At 61.4% G+C, this 11,606-nt stretch overlaps 3 protein-coding genes across 3 annotated transcripts; all 3 read right to left on the bottom strand.

Moving 5' to 3' along the window:
- Positions 1-943: 943 nt before the first annotated feature.
- B4GALT7 (beta-1,4-galactosyltransferase 7) lies at positions 944-3,400 on the bottom strand. Its single transcript, XM_085591555.1, has 6 exons — positions 3,269-3,400; positions 2,837-3,187; positions 2,126-2,351; positions 1,822-1,905; positions 1,549-1,653; positions 944-1,393 (listed from the first exon to the last, which is right to left on the bottom strand). The coding sequence occupies exons 1-6, from the start codon at positions 3,313-3,315 to the stop codon at positions 1,238-1,240; spliced, it is 969 nt and encodes a 322-aa protein (XP_085447681.1). The 5' UTR covers positions 3,316-3,400; the 3' UTR covers positions 944-1,237.
- A 276-nt stretch (positions 3,401-3,676) lies between these two features.
- On the bottom strand, positions 3,677-7,762 carry LMAN2 (lectin, mannose binding 2). The gene is made up of 8 exons (XM_085591548.1): positions 7,607-7,762; positions 7,409-7,527; positions 7,210-7,327; positions 6,881-6,960; positions 5,243-5,404; positions 4,822-4,936; positions 4,312-4,431; positions 3,677-4,165 (listed from the first exon to the last, which is right to left on the bottom strand). The coding sequence occupies exons 1-8, from the start codon at positions 7,743-7,745 to the stop codon at positions 4,005-4,007; spliced, it is 1,014 nt and encodes a 337-aa protein (XP_085447674.1). The 5' UTR covers positions 7,746-7,762; the 3' UTR covers positions 3,677-4,004.
- Positions 7,763-8,830: 1,068 nt separating this feature from the next.
- Positions 8,831-10,894, bottom strand: LOC146766199 (ADP-ribosylation factor-like protein 3). The gene is made up of 6 exons (XM_085591673.1): positions 10,884-10,894; positions 10,382-10,646; positions 10,176-10,292; positions 10,031-10,081; positions 9,097-9,282; positions 8,831-9,018 (listed from the first exon to the last, which is right to left on the bottom strand). Exons 1-6 carry the CDS (start codon positions 10,892-10,894, stop codon positions 8,971-8,973), a joined length of 678 nt encoding a protein of 225 aa, XP_085447799.1. The 3' UTR covers positions 8,831-8,970.
- Positions 10,895-11,606: the final 712 nt, after the last annotated feature.

Raw genomic sequence — 11,606 nt, 5'->3', positions numbered from 1 at the left:
AGATACCAGAGCTGCTTTGGAGCCACCAGGATGGAGAGGCCATCAGGAGCTCTTGGACAGCACAGCCCCACATTGCCCCAGGGCTGAGCCTGCTGCTTCCATGATGCAAAGCAGATCCTCACCACCCTGCACCAGCACCTCAATCCCTGCCTCAGAGGCAGCCCCCGACACTGTCCAAGGGCTCCAGACTCCTCTCCCAGCTCCAGAGAAGCACACAGAAGGCACCAGATCCCACCAGACACCCCATCCCAAGCCCTTACAGGGTACGTGAGCTCCACACTTGGCTCTGATGCTTTTTTTCCCTCCCTCCTCTCTTTCCAGGATGGCAACAGCTTCTCTCTGAGGATGCAAAGCAACCACTCGAGGAAGTGGCAGGCAGGAGACGAGGACAGAAGGGGCCAGGAAACGCAGAAGGCCGGGTGCCAGTGTCAATGGTGGGGCTGAACAGAGAGGTACTGGCTGTTCAGCTGGGTCTACCCAGCCTGGGGAGGCAGCAGCACCCAAAACGTGTGCCAAGACCCCAGGGCAGACATCTGATTTTACAACCCCCCATAAAGGCTGAGGCAGCACATACCACAGAAGGCAGGCAAGGAAAGGAAAGCACAGCCAGAACTCTCCTCCTCACCCCAGAGAGGTCCTGGACTGCAAGTGCTGACATCCAGCAGTGCTGTGGATGCGGGGCTCGGGCACGGCTCAACCACAACCACTTCCTGCAGTGAAATGCCAACAGCCCAGCCCTGGGGGTACCTGGCAGCTGAAGAGGCAGCATCTCTCTCAGAGCCCGTTTCAGACTGGCTTGGCCTCCGAGCCAGAGCAGCTCAGAGCTCACCTGTCACACAGAGAGGAGCTGGGGCCAAGCCAGAACAGGTGTGCTGAAGGAAGGTGAAGGGAACAGGAAAATGGAGTAGTGCCAGCACAGCCCAGGGCATTCACAACTCACAGGTGCCCTGACAGTTCTTTATTGTCCTCCGAGCTGCGTGGCAGCTCAGCCATGCACAGCACAGGAAAGCCACCTCCTGCACCTGCCCTGGGAGGCAGCACCAGCGCCTGCAGCGACACCAGCGAGTCCCATTCTCAGCCTCTTCTGCTGCTCCCAGCAAAGTCCAGTTCTCAGCCTCTTCTGCTCCTCTGTGTCTCGCCAGCACTGCTCATCCTCTGCAAATCCCTGCCTGCTCCAGGCAGCTGCAGGGAGCCTTGGCACCAGCACAGAGCACACGCCTGGCACGCGGGGACAGGCTCAGCCAAACGTGCACCAGGGGGTCTCGTTTGTGTCACAGTCCAGCAGGATATTAAGGACGGTGCAAGGGGCTCCTGCCACGCTCAGATCTGTCCGTGACTCAATTCGGTACCTCACGTTGTTCAGGCCTCCCTCCCGATCCACCTTGAACTGCTCCTGAGGAAGAGAAAGACTGCTCGGCCCAGGCTGGAAGGAGGGAGTGCCCAGTGCCCAGGGAGGGAGCCAGAGCTGGCAGAGAAGGACACGAGCAAGGAGGGCTCAGAGCATGTGGTGACCACAGCCCAAACCTCCTGTGGTCCCACAGCTCTCACCTGCTTCTGTGCAGCGATGCGCTTCTGGTCTCTCTTCCTCCAGGCTGGGTCGTGCAGGTGCTGGAAAGTCTCATATCCAGTTGTGATTCCAGAGGGACGACGAACCTGGGAGAAGAGCAGAGTTTCTGTAAAGCTACTGGAAAACTCCTGCACCTGCTGCTGGAGCGCAGGGCTGCCTTCCCCAGACCCCAAACTGGGTTGCCACAGTAGGGGCCAGGTGAAGAGACATAAAAAAAGGCAATTTCAAGGCAGGAGGGTGCAGAGACCCCTTACCTGGAGTCCAGCTCCTTTGATACGTCGATAAAACTCATCGTCCTCCCGTCCCCAGCCCCAGAAGCGGTTAGACATGCCATTGCACTGCAACGAGAGCAGCACCATACCAGCCAAGGTCCAGCACAACTCCACGGCTTCACAGGAGCAGACAGCAGCCCAGCCTCCCTGTCCTGCCCCCCAGCAGCTCAGCCCACAGGCTCTGTCCCCAGACCATTCTGACTCCTGTCCCCACTTCCCAAGTTCACCATGATAATATCATAGCTCCTGCTCCAAGCTGTCCAGGACATCCCACCCAGGAGCTCACCAGCTCATAGTGCTGCTTGGTGAGCAGCAGGATGCCACCCACGTAGGTCTTGTAGTGGTAGAGCGGGTGCAGCTCGGGGGATGCCACGTGGAAGGGCCCTGCCTCTGGGAAGCTGTAGTCCAGGTGCTCGTTGAGGGGCAGGAGATCCACGTCGTGCATGGCGATGTAGTCAGTGTCGTTGCCGCTCTCCAGGAAGCCCACGTTGATCAGGGATGCCCTGTTAAACCTGCCACAGGACTGGGGGCACTCAGTGCCACGCACATCAACTACTGTCCCCACACATCCCCCTGCCACAATCATCAGTGCTGAGTGTCTGACTGGTCCCCAGACAGGGACACATGCAAACACAGCATTCCATCCTGCAACTGCACCCCTGCTCAGTGAGCTGGGGGTGACAGCATTTCCAAACACCCCGTGGCCTGTCTTTGACTTCTAAGTCCCCATATGTTTGCTGCTGCAGACCTGTGATACGGGGGAGAAAGCTGAAATACCCGAGGATAAAGGATGCTGTGCTAAGATTCTACTGTTGCGAAGGAAGAAAGAAGCAAACCACCACTTTGTCCATCACTAAGCTCTAGAATGAGCAGCTCTGGGGAGAGCATCACACACTGCCCCCGACATCCCGCTGCCCTGGTGCTCCGCTTCTCTGCAGCGCCCTCCCAGCACTCACAGAGCTTCGGGAAGCACCCCCAGGGCACAGGGAGACGCTACCTGAAATGATCCACTTGGTTGAGGATGAAGATGCGGTGGCGGATCCTCTTCTTGCTGAGGAAGCGGTGCATGTAGGGCACGAAGGCCAGCAGCTCCTCGAAGCGCTCTCGGAAGGGCACCAGCAGCGCCAGGCGGTGCGGGCCCCAGCCCGGCTCCTCGGGGGGCTGCGGCGGCGCGGGGGGCGGGCAGGGCTGCCGGGGCACCCCCCGGGACTGCCCGCCCGGCGCCGGGCCCTCGCCCGAGCAGCTGAGCTGCAGCCAGAGCAGCGAAGCGCAGCCCAGCAGCAGCGCCAGCAGGAACAGCGGGAAGGCGGAGAGGCGGCCGGGGAAGAGCCGCAGGAGCGGCGGGGACCTGCGGGAGGAGCGGGGTCAGCGCGCGGGGGCACCGCGCCCCGCACGCCGCGACGGGACCCCCCCGCCCCGCCGGGCTCACCCTGCGCCGCGCAGCCGGAGCGCGTCCCTGCGGCGGGCCGGGCCCATGGCGCCGCCCGGCCCCGGGACACGCTGGCGGCGCCGCCGCTGCCCCGCTCCCCCGGAAACGCGGCCCCGCTCCCTTCCGCCGACGGGGCGGGACGGGGGCGGGACCGGCCGCGGGGAACATCCCCTCCATCCCGTCCGACCGCCGCCCCCCTCCCGGGGCTCCTCCGGGAACCGCGGGGACGCCGCGCCGCAGCCCCGGCGGCTGCCGGCGAGCGCAGCGCCGCGCCCGCGGGGCCCCGGGGATCCTCCCAGGATTGCCTCCCTGCACCCCACCAAGCTGAGACACCCCCAGTCCCAGTTCCGCCAGCACTTCCCATCCTCCCTCCCTCCTCTCCCCATCACACAGAGCCACAGCCACGGGTGGTGTCAGTCCTTTAATGCCCCACTCGCAGCCCCCTCCCCTCATGTTCACACCTGCCCCAGGCAGCACAGCAAGTCCCAGCAAGGTGGGGGGAGCGCTGGAAAAAACGGGGAGCGACCTCCAGGCTCCCACACCACAGCTCTGGGGAGCCAGCGGGCATCACCCCCCTCAGTCCAACCCGCGGGAGGCCAAGGGCCAGGCAGGGGTTACAGCCACACAGACAGGTAAGAAAATACTTCTGGTATTTCTCAGAAACAGCATTTAGAAACCACAGTTTTTTTTTACAGCTCCCCATAAAAAAATGATGGGTTTGGGCACAGGTGTTCCACTAGTAGAAACGCTTGTTCCGTTCCTGGCGTTTCTGGAAGACCACGGCTCCCACCACGGCGCAGACAATGATGCCCAGCAGCGCACAGAGCAGGAGCAGGAACACCTTCCAGCCCGTCAGCGGCCCGCTCCGGAAATTCCCCGTCGGGTCATCCACGTTGTCTGCAAGGGAAAGAACAGCTACAGAGACCAACACAAGCTCTGCTCCTGCAGAGTTCTGCCAGGTCTCACGCGCCTTCAGTGCCTTCCAGAGTCCAGCCCCGACATCCCAATCCCCCATGGAAGGTTTCCACAGCCCACAGGCTCACCTTTGGGGGATTTAAGGAGGCTGACCCGCGGCTCGATCTTGGTCCAGTCAACAGTCTCATCTTCTAGAGGGTGCTCCACCATGAGCTGGAACAGCTTCATCGAGATAATGTCATGATTGTCTGGGGAGCAACCATGAGCACCAAACACCATCAGAAGCTCTGAGATGTCCACTCACTCAGAGCACCCCTCAGACCATTCTCTGCCAGGTCCAGTCTTCTTCCCTCCCAAGCCACCCTCATCCCCAGGTATCCAACTGCAATCCAGATGTTCCTTAGCTCTCAGGTGCCTCCTTTCCCCAGGCACGAGTCCCAAAAGGGTTTCAAGAGCCTGGTGACCAATTCAGGGAAAGGAAGCAATGGAAACTATCCAGTGCACCCAGTGTTACAAATCACAGAATCACAGTTTTTTTAGAGTTGGATGGGACCTCTGGAAATCCAACTCCCCTGCCAAGACAGGGTCACCTAATCCAGGTTCCACACCTGTGTTCCCCTGAGCAAAGCCCCTCTCACCAGAGAGATCTCCAGTGCCAGCAGAAGCACCAAAGAAGTACCCAGTTGGCAGCTGCACCCCTGCGATGTCGATGCAGTTCTTCCATTCATTCTTGTCTTCCACATCAGTCATCACCTGCAAAACCAGGAGAGGGTCACACCAGGAATGTTCAGAATCATGGGACAGGGTCCATCCTCCCTGCTCAAGCAGGGCCATACAAATCACATAGATTTGTATGTGTCTAGATATCCATCAGTATCTCCAGTGAGGGACACTCCACACTCTCTCCAATCACTTTTGGCAGGCCACTACCCTGCCTGGCTGCACCTCTGGGTAAGAGGTGCCAGAGAGGCAGTGGCTGAGCCTGGAATACCATCTCCAGCTGCTGGCAGAGGCAGCCCTGCCCCCTGAAAAGCAGGAGTGTCACCCGGCGGGTCTCACCGTGAGGCGGCCGCGGGAGTAGCGCACGGCCAGGAAGGTGTCGTGGTTCTGGTTGCGCAGGTCAGCCGAGCACCCGGCCAGCTCCGTCCCACGCCCGTCCTTGCTGTGGTCGTAGGTCAGGGAGCCGTTGTTGACCATGGCTGAGATGTAGGGGAACACACGCTGTGGGGACAGACAGAGGCTGTGGGAGCTCCTGGGGCACAGCCAGAGCCCGTGGAGGGAGTGGGGTGGGAGCAGGGCACGGCAGCAGGGCCATGCTCAGGATGTGCACGGCTGCTGCTCCACCTAAAACTGCTTCTGATCCAAGCCAGAGCTGCCTAAAGCAGAGCCACCTTTCTGACCTCCCATTTCAATATCTCTGTGGATGTGACAGCCTGGTCAGAGAGCAAGAAAACTAGGTAAGATTTCCCAGAATCGGCCTGGGACACTTTAGGGAGCTGGAGATAACCAACGATAGCCAATTATTAAAAACAACCTGCAGGTGTTGTTTTCCTAATGTCTGTTTTCTAGTTATTCTCATAAGATTGGCTAATTAACAAGATGCCTGTTTATAAACGATCAGGTGAAATGCATGGATTAGATGACCAATCAGGTTCCCTGTGTCAGAGCAGTGTGTAAAAGAAGCAATTCGGAGTAAGGACACACGCTAATGCCACTCAGCCTTCTGACTGGCTTTTTGTCATTTCTTACTGAACAGTGACAAGACCCCCATCCTGTGATTCTGTGAATAAACCCACCCTGCACTCCATGGCCAGGGCAGCCAGACTGTCCCACACTTGCAGAGTGGCCGGCTAAAAATCCCAGAAACATTTAGGTTGGAAAAGACCTCTGAGAGCATTCAGTCCAACCTGTGACCAACCCCCACGGTGTCAGCTAGCTCCACATCCAGTCATTCCTTGAACACAAGGAGTGTAAGAAGAGAGCACAAGACCCCGAACAGACAGAAATCTACATAAGCAGCAAAACCACACACAAGGTTTTGTAACCAGTGGATTACCTGCACCAGGAGAGGACAACTGGAGGCAGGAATTCACCTCCCATGAGCACCAAGACAACAGGGAGATGGGTCATTTCCAGGTGCTTTATGACTTAAGTGTCAGGTTTTGATGGTACAGACCCCAAAGCACCGCTTTGTTTTCTGCCTGTGCCATAATGAGGTCCACAAACACAGAGCAGGACAGAAGAAAAGGACCCCCAGGCCTCTCAGGAATGGTTTGTCTCGTGGCCATGGGGAATTCTGGAGCAAAAAAAGGCAGCCCAGAAGTTTCTTTCAGACACACACAGGTTGCAAAGAGAAAATAAGGGCAGAAACATCATGGGATGAGTATCCAAAGCACAGAGGTCAGGGAATAAAATTCAGGATGAATATTAGCAGGTGATGCTGGGCTTACACCAGCTCTGTGCCTGCTCTCCTGTGCAGAGAAGATGCCTTGCAAACATCTGTGTAGCCAAGAGCAGCACAAGAAAGAGCAAGGAGCTTCTTATCTCCATTAATGCACACAAACTCTTCTCTTTACCAACTCCCAGGACAGGAAGAGCAGACCATGCCCAACTAGGGGGAGACTTTTCCTTGGATCAGGTGAGAAGCACTCGGAGCAGGAAGGGAACAGCACTGCACAAGCTGCCTGGACCACTCACCTCTGTCGCCTCATCATTGGGATAGGTGTCAAGGAAAATAGCCAGTCCATGGAAGTTGTCCTTGCTGCCAAAGACAGGACCTGGAACAGGGCAGAACAGTGGAGACAGGAAGACTCAGAAGGAGGTGAGAATTTGTGCTCAGAGAGTTCTGAGCTGAACAAGCTGTTCACAGCCAAGCAGGTGGCTGAGGGCACCTGCTGCCCGGGCAGAACACATGGGACACGTCACCCCAGCCTAGTGAAACCAGAGCGGGGAGCTCGGAGCTGTCCCTGCCCCGCTGCCTCCGGGACAGCCCCGTGTGCTGCGGACCAGCCGCTCCCGGCACCGACCTGGCGTCAGGCGTTCCTGCGTGTACCACAGCGCCAGCCCATCCCCGTGCAGGTTCTTCTTGCCGGCTCCGTGGATCTTGAAGTGGACGTGGAGCTCCCAGTCCTTGAGGAAGCAGGGCTGTGGGAGAAAGCCCAGCGGCGTCAGGGCGTGGGGCGGCAGGGCCGTGCCGGCCGCCGCCCGTCCCGCCCCGGCTCTCACCACTCGGTTCCAGATGGAGCCCTCCCGGCTGCGCTCGTCGGGCGTCAGGCGCACGTACTGGCTGGTGACCATGGTGCTGCCCGTGAAGTCCCACAGCGGCATCGCGGCGGAGCCCGCGCCTGCGAAGGGCGAACGGAGCGCGGATCAGCCCGGGCCGCTCGCGGGGCGCCCCGAGCGTCCCCCCGGCCCCGCGCTCACCCTGGTACGGCTTCATCAGCGAGTGCTCCCGCTTCAGGTGCTCGTTGTTGCCATCCGTGAGCTCGGCGGGCACCGGGCGCGGCCCGGCCAGGGCCAACAGCAGCGCGGCCGCCGCCAGCCCGCCCGCAGCCGCCGCCATGCTCCGCTTCCGCCTCCCGGCGCCCCGCCCCCGGCCCCGCCTCGCAGCCGCCACAGCCAATTACAAACCAGCACTCACCGAGGCCCCGCCTCCAAGCGTGAGTGGCAGCACTTCCCACCTATGGCAGGGAGGAGGGCGGGGCCAGCGGGGGCGCGCAGCTCCCATTGTGCGGCGGGAGGCGGGAGGAGGGGGCGGAACGGGCTCCCGGCGCGCGGTACGCGTGCGCGGCGGCGCGGGGTGTGCCGGGAGATGTAGTCCGCCCGCCTTGCCCGGGCCGGCTCACGTGCCGCCCGACGGGCCCCGGGAACGGGAACGGGAACAATGGGCTGGGGAACGGCCCCGGGATGGGAACGGGGACCGGCCTCGGGAACAATGGGCTGGGGAACGGCTCCGGGATGAGCCCGGGGAACAATGGGCTGGGGAACGGCCGTGAGCCGGGCCGCAGAGCAGGAAGGACGGGCCGAGGCTGCCTGGAGGTCGCAGCAGCTTTATTGAGGGTGGCAGGGCAGCCCCCGCCCCGCTCCCGCGGGTCTCCGCCATCCCCGTCCATCCCCGTCCCTCCGCCGCCGCAGCCGTGGTCCCCACCGAGCGGGATCTCCCAGCCCTCGGGATGGCACCTCCAGCCAGGCCACAGCAGCCCCGCTGGGACAGAACGCTGTGCTGCCAGCCCGGGGGTGCGGGGACCCCCGCGGGCACGGGCAGATCCCTCCCGTGGGGACCGCCCTGTGTCCGTGCTTGTCCCCAGCCCTGTGCGCCCTCCTGGGCAGCGAGAGGTGCTGAACGAGGCTTTCCCCAGCCAGCACCAGTCAGTCCCATCCTGCGGGAGCTCAGGGGGACGCAGCACTCGGGTGCCTGGCGGTGTTGGGGTGCCCGGGGCAGTGTGTGGGTCTCAGCAGCCCCTGCAGGGTGACAGCAGCGTGGATGGACAAGTCCTGGGCAGGGTCTCATGCTGGAGGTGTGCGAGTCCTCAGCACAGAGGGACTCGTGCTTCCCTCCAGCAGCACGGGGGCTGCAGGGGACTCGGGGTGTGAGGAGCCCGTGGGAAGCCCAGGAGGCAGGGAGAGGGGAAGCTGATTGATTAGTGGAAGTCTGGGTGGGAAAATCATCCGAACGTGGCAGTCTGAGGCTCAGGGCCCAGCCGAGGCTCAGGGGAAGCCGAGGGACATGGGGGGTTGACCATGGCGTAGGGACCTGCAGCTCAGTCCCATCTGGCACTTTGCAGCTCTCACTTCTTCCTGTTCATGATCTGGCTGGAAATCCAGTTCATCCCATCCTGGAGGGAAGGAGGATGTGAGCGCAGGCCCTTGGGCCCTCTCCCATCTCCGCAGAGCCCACCGACCCCCATCTCTACCTGCACCCCTTCCCCAGACAGGGCTGAGCAGGCCTGGATCTGCCACTCCCGGTCCCGGTAGGTGTGGAGGCTCAGCCCTTCTGCGATTTCGGCTGCGGGTGCTGCAGTCACCAGGTCCTGCTTGTTGGCAAACACCAGCAGCGGGACCCCCGTGAGGGACTCGTCCTCCGTGAGCTCTGCCAGCTCCTGCCAAGAAAGAAGCTTCTCCCAGGGCTGCTGCCCTCCTCCATGGAGCTGCCCAGCATGGACTGGACACCTCAGCCCTCCAAATGCCCCATCCCTCCTCTCTGGTGCTCGTGGCAGATAAGGGAGCTGTGAGGTCTTGACATTCCAAGGGAGAGAAGCTCCTAAAGGAGCTTCACCTTCTGCAGCTCCATCAGCCGAGGAGACACATGCAGGGCTACTTGAGGACTGAAATCCTCCCAGCACAGAGAGCCCTGAGCAAAGGGCAGCTGCAGGAGGCTCCTGGCAGTCCCAGGCTGTCTGGCACACCCACACCACCGTCTGGTGCTGCAACAGCCGGGGCTGGCACTCGAAGTCTCACCTTCCCCTCTCAGAGCTTCATTCCCAGGGTTTGTAAGTGAATTTGCCACTCATAAACCTTTGTTTGGTCGTGTCACTAACCGGGTGCTGAGGGCTGGGAGGGATGAGGGCTGGGGACTGAGGGGTCACTTTCACCAGAGACTGTCACCCCTGAGCTGGGCACCCTTGGAGCATCCCAGCTCAGGGGGAGCTGCTGGGCCATGGAGTGGGGTATTTCTGCCTGCTGAGATCTTGAGCCTTCCCACAGAGCTCTGGGGACAGCATGGCCCTCCCCTGCAGCACTGCTCCATCATTCAGAGCAGCTTTGCTTCCCCCTTGTCCCCAAAGAGCTGGTGCCATACAGATCCAAGCCCCAGGACCCCACAGCCACCCCTCACTGGACCACTCATACCTGCCCTGTCTCCTCGAAACGCTTCTGGTCGGCGCTGTCAATGACATAAATCTGCCGTGGGGACAGAAGGGACAGTCAGGGGCTCCTTCCTGCCCAGCTGGGGCCCACACAGCATGCACAGGCCTGGGGGTGCTGCCCCACTCACCAGCAGGTCTGTGCTGCCCAGATACTTCTTCCAGTACGGGCGGATGGAGCGCTGCCCCCCAATATCCCAAACATTCAGCTTCAAACCGTGCGACTGGACGCTCTTGATGTTGAATCCCTGCGTGGGGACACGAACCCCGACGTCACCCAAGGGACGGGTGGGACCTGCGCCCTCCGCCGCCACCCGTGGCCCCCAGCAGCTCCTACCTGTGTGGGGGTGATGGTGCTGACCTCCTCGGACGCCAGGCGCTTCAGCAGCGTCGTCTTGCCCGCGTTATCCAGCCCCAGCAGGACGATGCGGAGCTCCTGCTCCTGCTCCGGCGAAGCCTTCAGCTTCTGGATGACTGAGAGCAGCCCCTGGGGGCAGCGGGTGCTAGGGGAGCCCTGTGGGGTGCCAGGTGGCTGCAGAGCACCCTTGTTTGGGAGGGGGAACTGGGCACGCTGTTGGCTTTGGGCACTTTGTGTCTGTGGCCTGAGCGAGCATCAAGGCTCAGCTCCCAAAGTGTTCAGGCTCAGCCCCGCAGCAGATTTGCCCAGCCCCAATTCCGCCCTTCTCAGATGTGCTGTCCCAGCCCTGGGACCGCTCCCAGCTCCTGCGGGGACATGCCCCAGGCAGAGCCCTGCTCTGCCAGCCCTCTTGGCACCGCCGCTGGGAGCTGGCGCTGCACTCCCCGCTGCAGCCGGTGGGATGCCACCGGACCCCGCTTACCTTCTGCTCATCCCCCATGGTCCGGGAGTCGCTCCGGCCCGCGGCACCGCCTGGGGAGCTGCCAGGGGCTCGTCCCCGGGGCCCGCCGGCGGGTTCGTGACTGGCACGCTCCCGGTCCCCGGGGGAGGAAGAGGATTACGGGCTCCGGAATTAGCTGCTGTTCCTCCATTTACCCACAGCATTAAATAATGCCCTCGGCAAATCCTCCAGCCAGCTGTCGCCCCCGCCGTCGCCTACCCCCAGGATAAACCAGGTTCCCCCGGGCTGGGCCAGTGGGGCACAGGGCATCCCTCTCCCCTGGGGCAGGGCTCCCAGCCTGGGAGGATGCTGTGCCCAGGCACAGGGCTGGCACAGCCTCCCACATTGGGATACCTCACGTTGAGGCAACACCAGCACCCACAAGCTGTCCCCTTCCTTGCAGGGTGGCAGAAAAAATTGCTGAGCTTGCTTGAGGCCACGTCAACGAATGCCACAGCTCCCCACTGCTGCCCACGGGAAACCACCAGGACCTGGAGCAGGTTGAGGGCTGGTTTGTCAGCAGCTGGAGCTTGGGGATGACACAGGACAGGGGTCCAGAGGGGCTCAGATACATTCTCCAGCAGCCCACCCCCAACCCAGGTGGGGTGAGGGGCTCATCTGTTCTCTGTTTGGATTAAGTGCATTAATTAAGCAATGTCTTTGATTCCTGCATGCTGCAATTCCGTCCTCAGATCAGGTTTCCCA

Source organism: Lonchura striata, chromosome 13 (assembly GCF_050655825.1).
Source record: "Lonchura striata isolate lonStrDom1 chromosome 13, ASM5065582v1, whole genome shotgun sequence".
Lineage (NCBI taxonomy): Eukaryota > Metazoa > Chordata > Aves > Passeriformes > Estrildidae > Lonchura > Lonchura striata.
The sequence above is the reverse complement of the archived record's forward strand: the minus strand, read 5'-3'. Positions and strand labels throughout refer to the sequence as shown.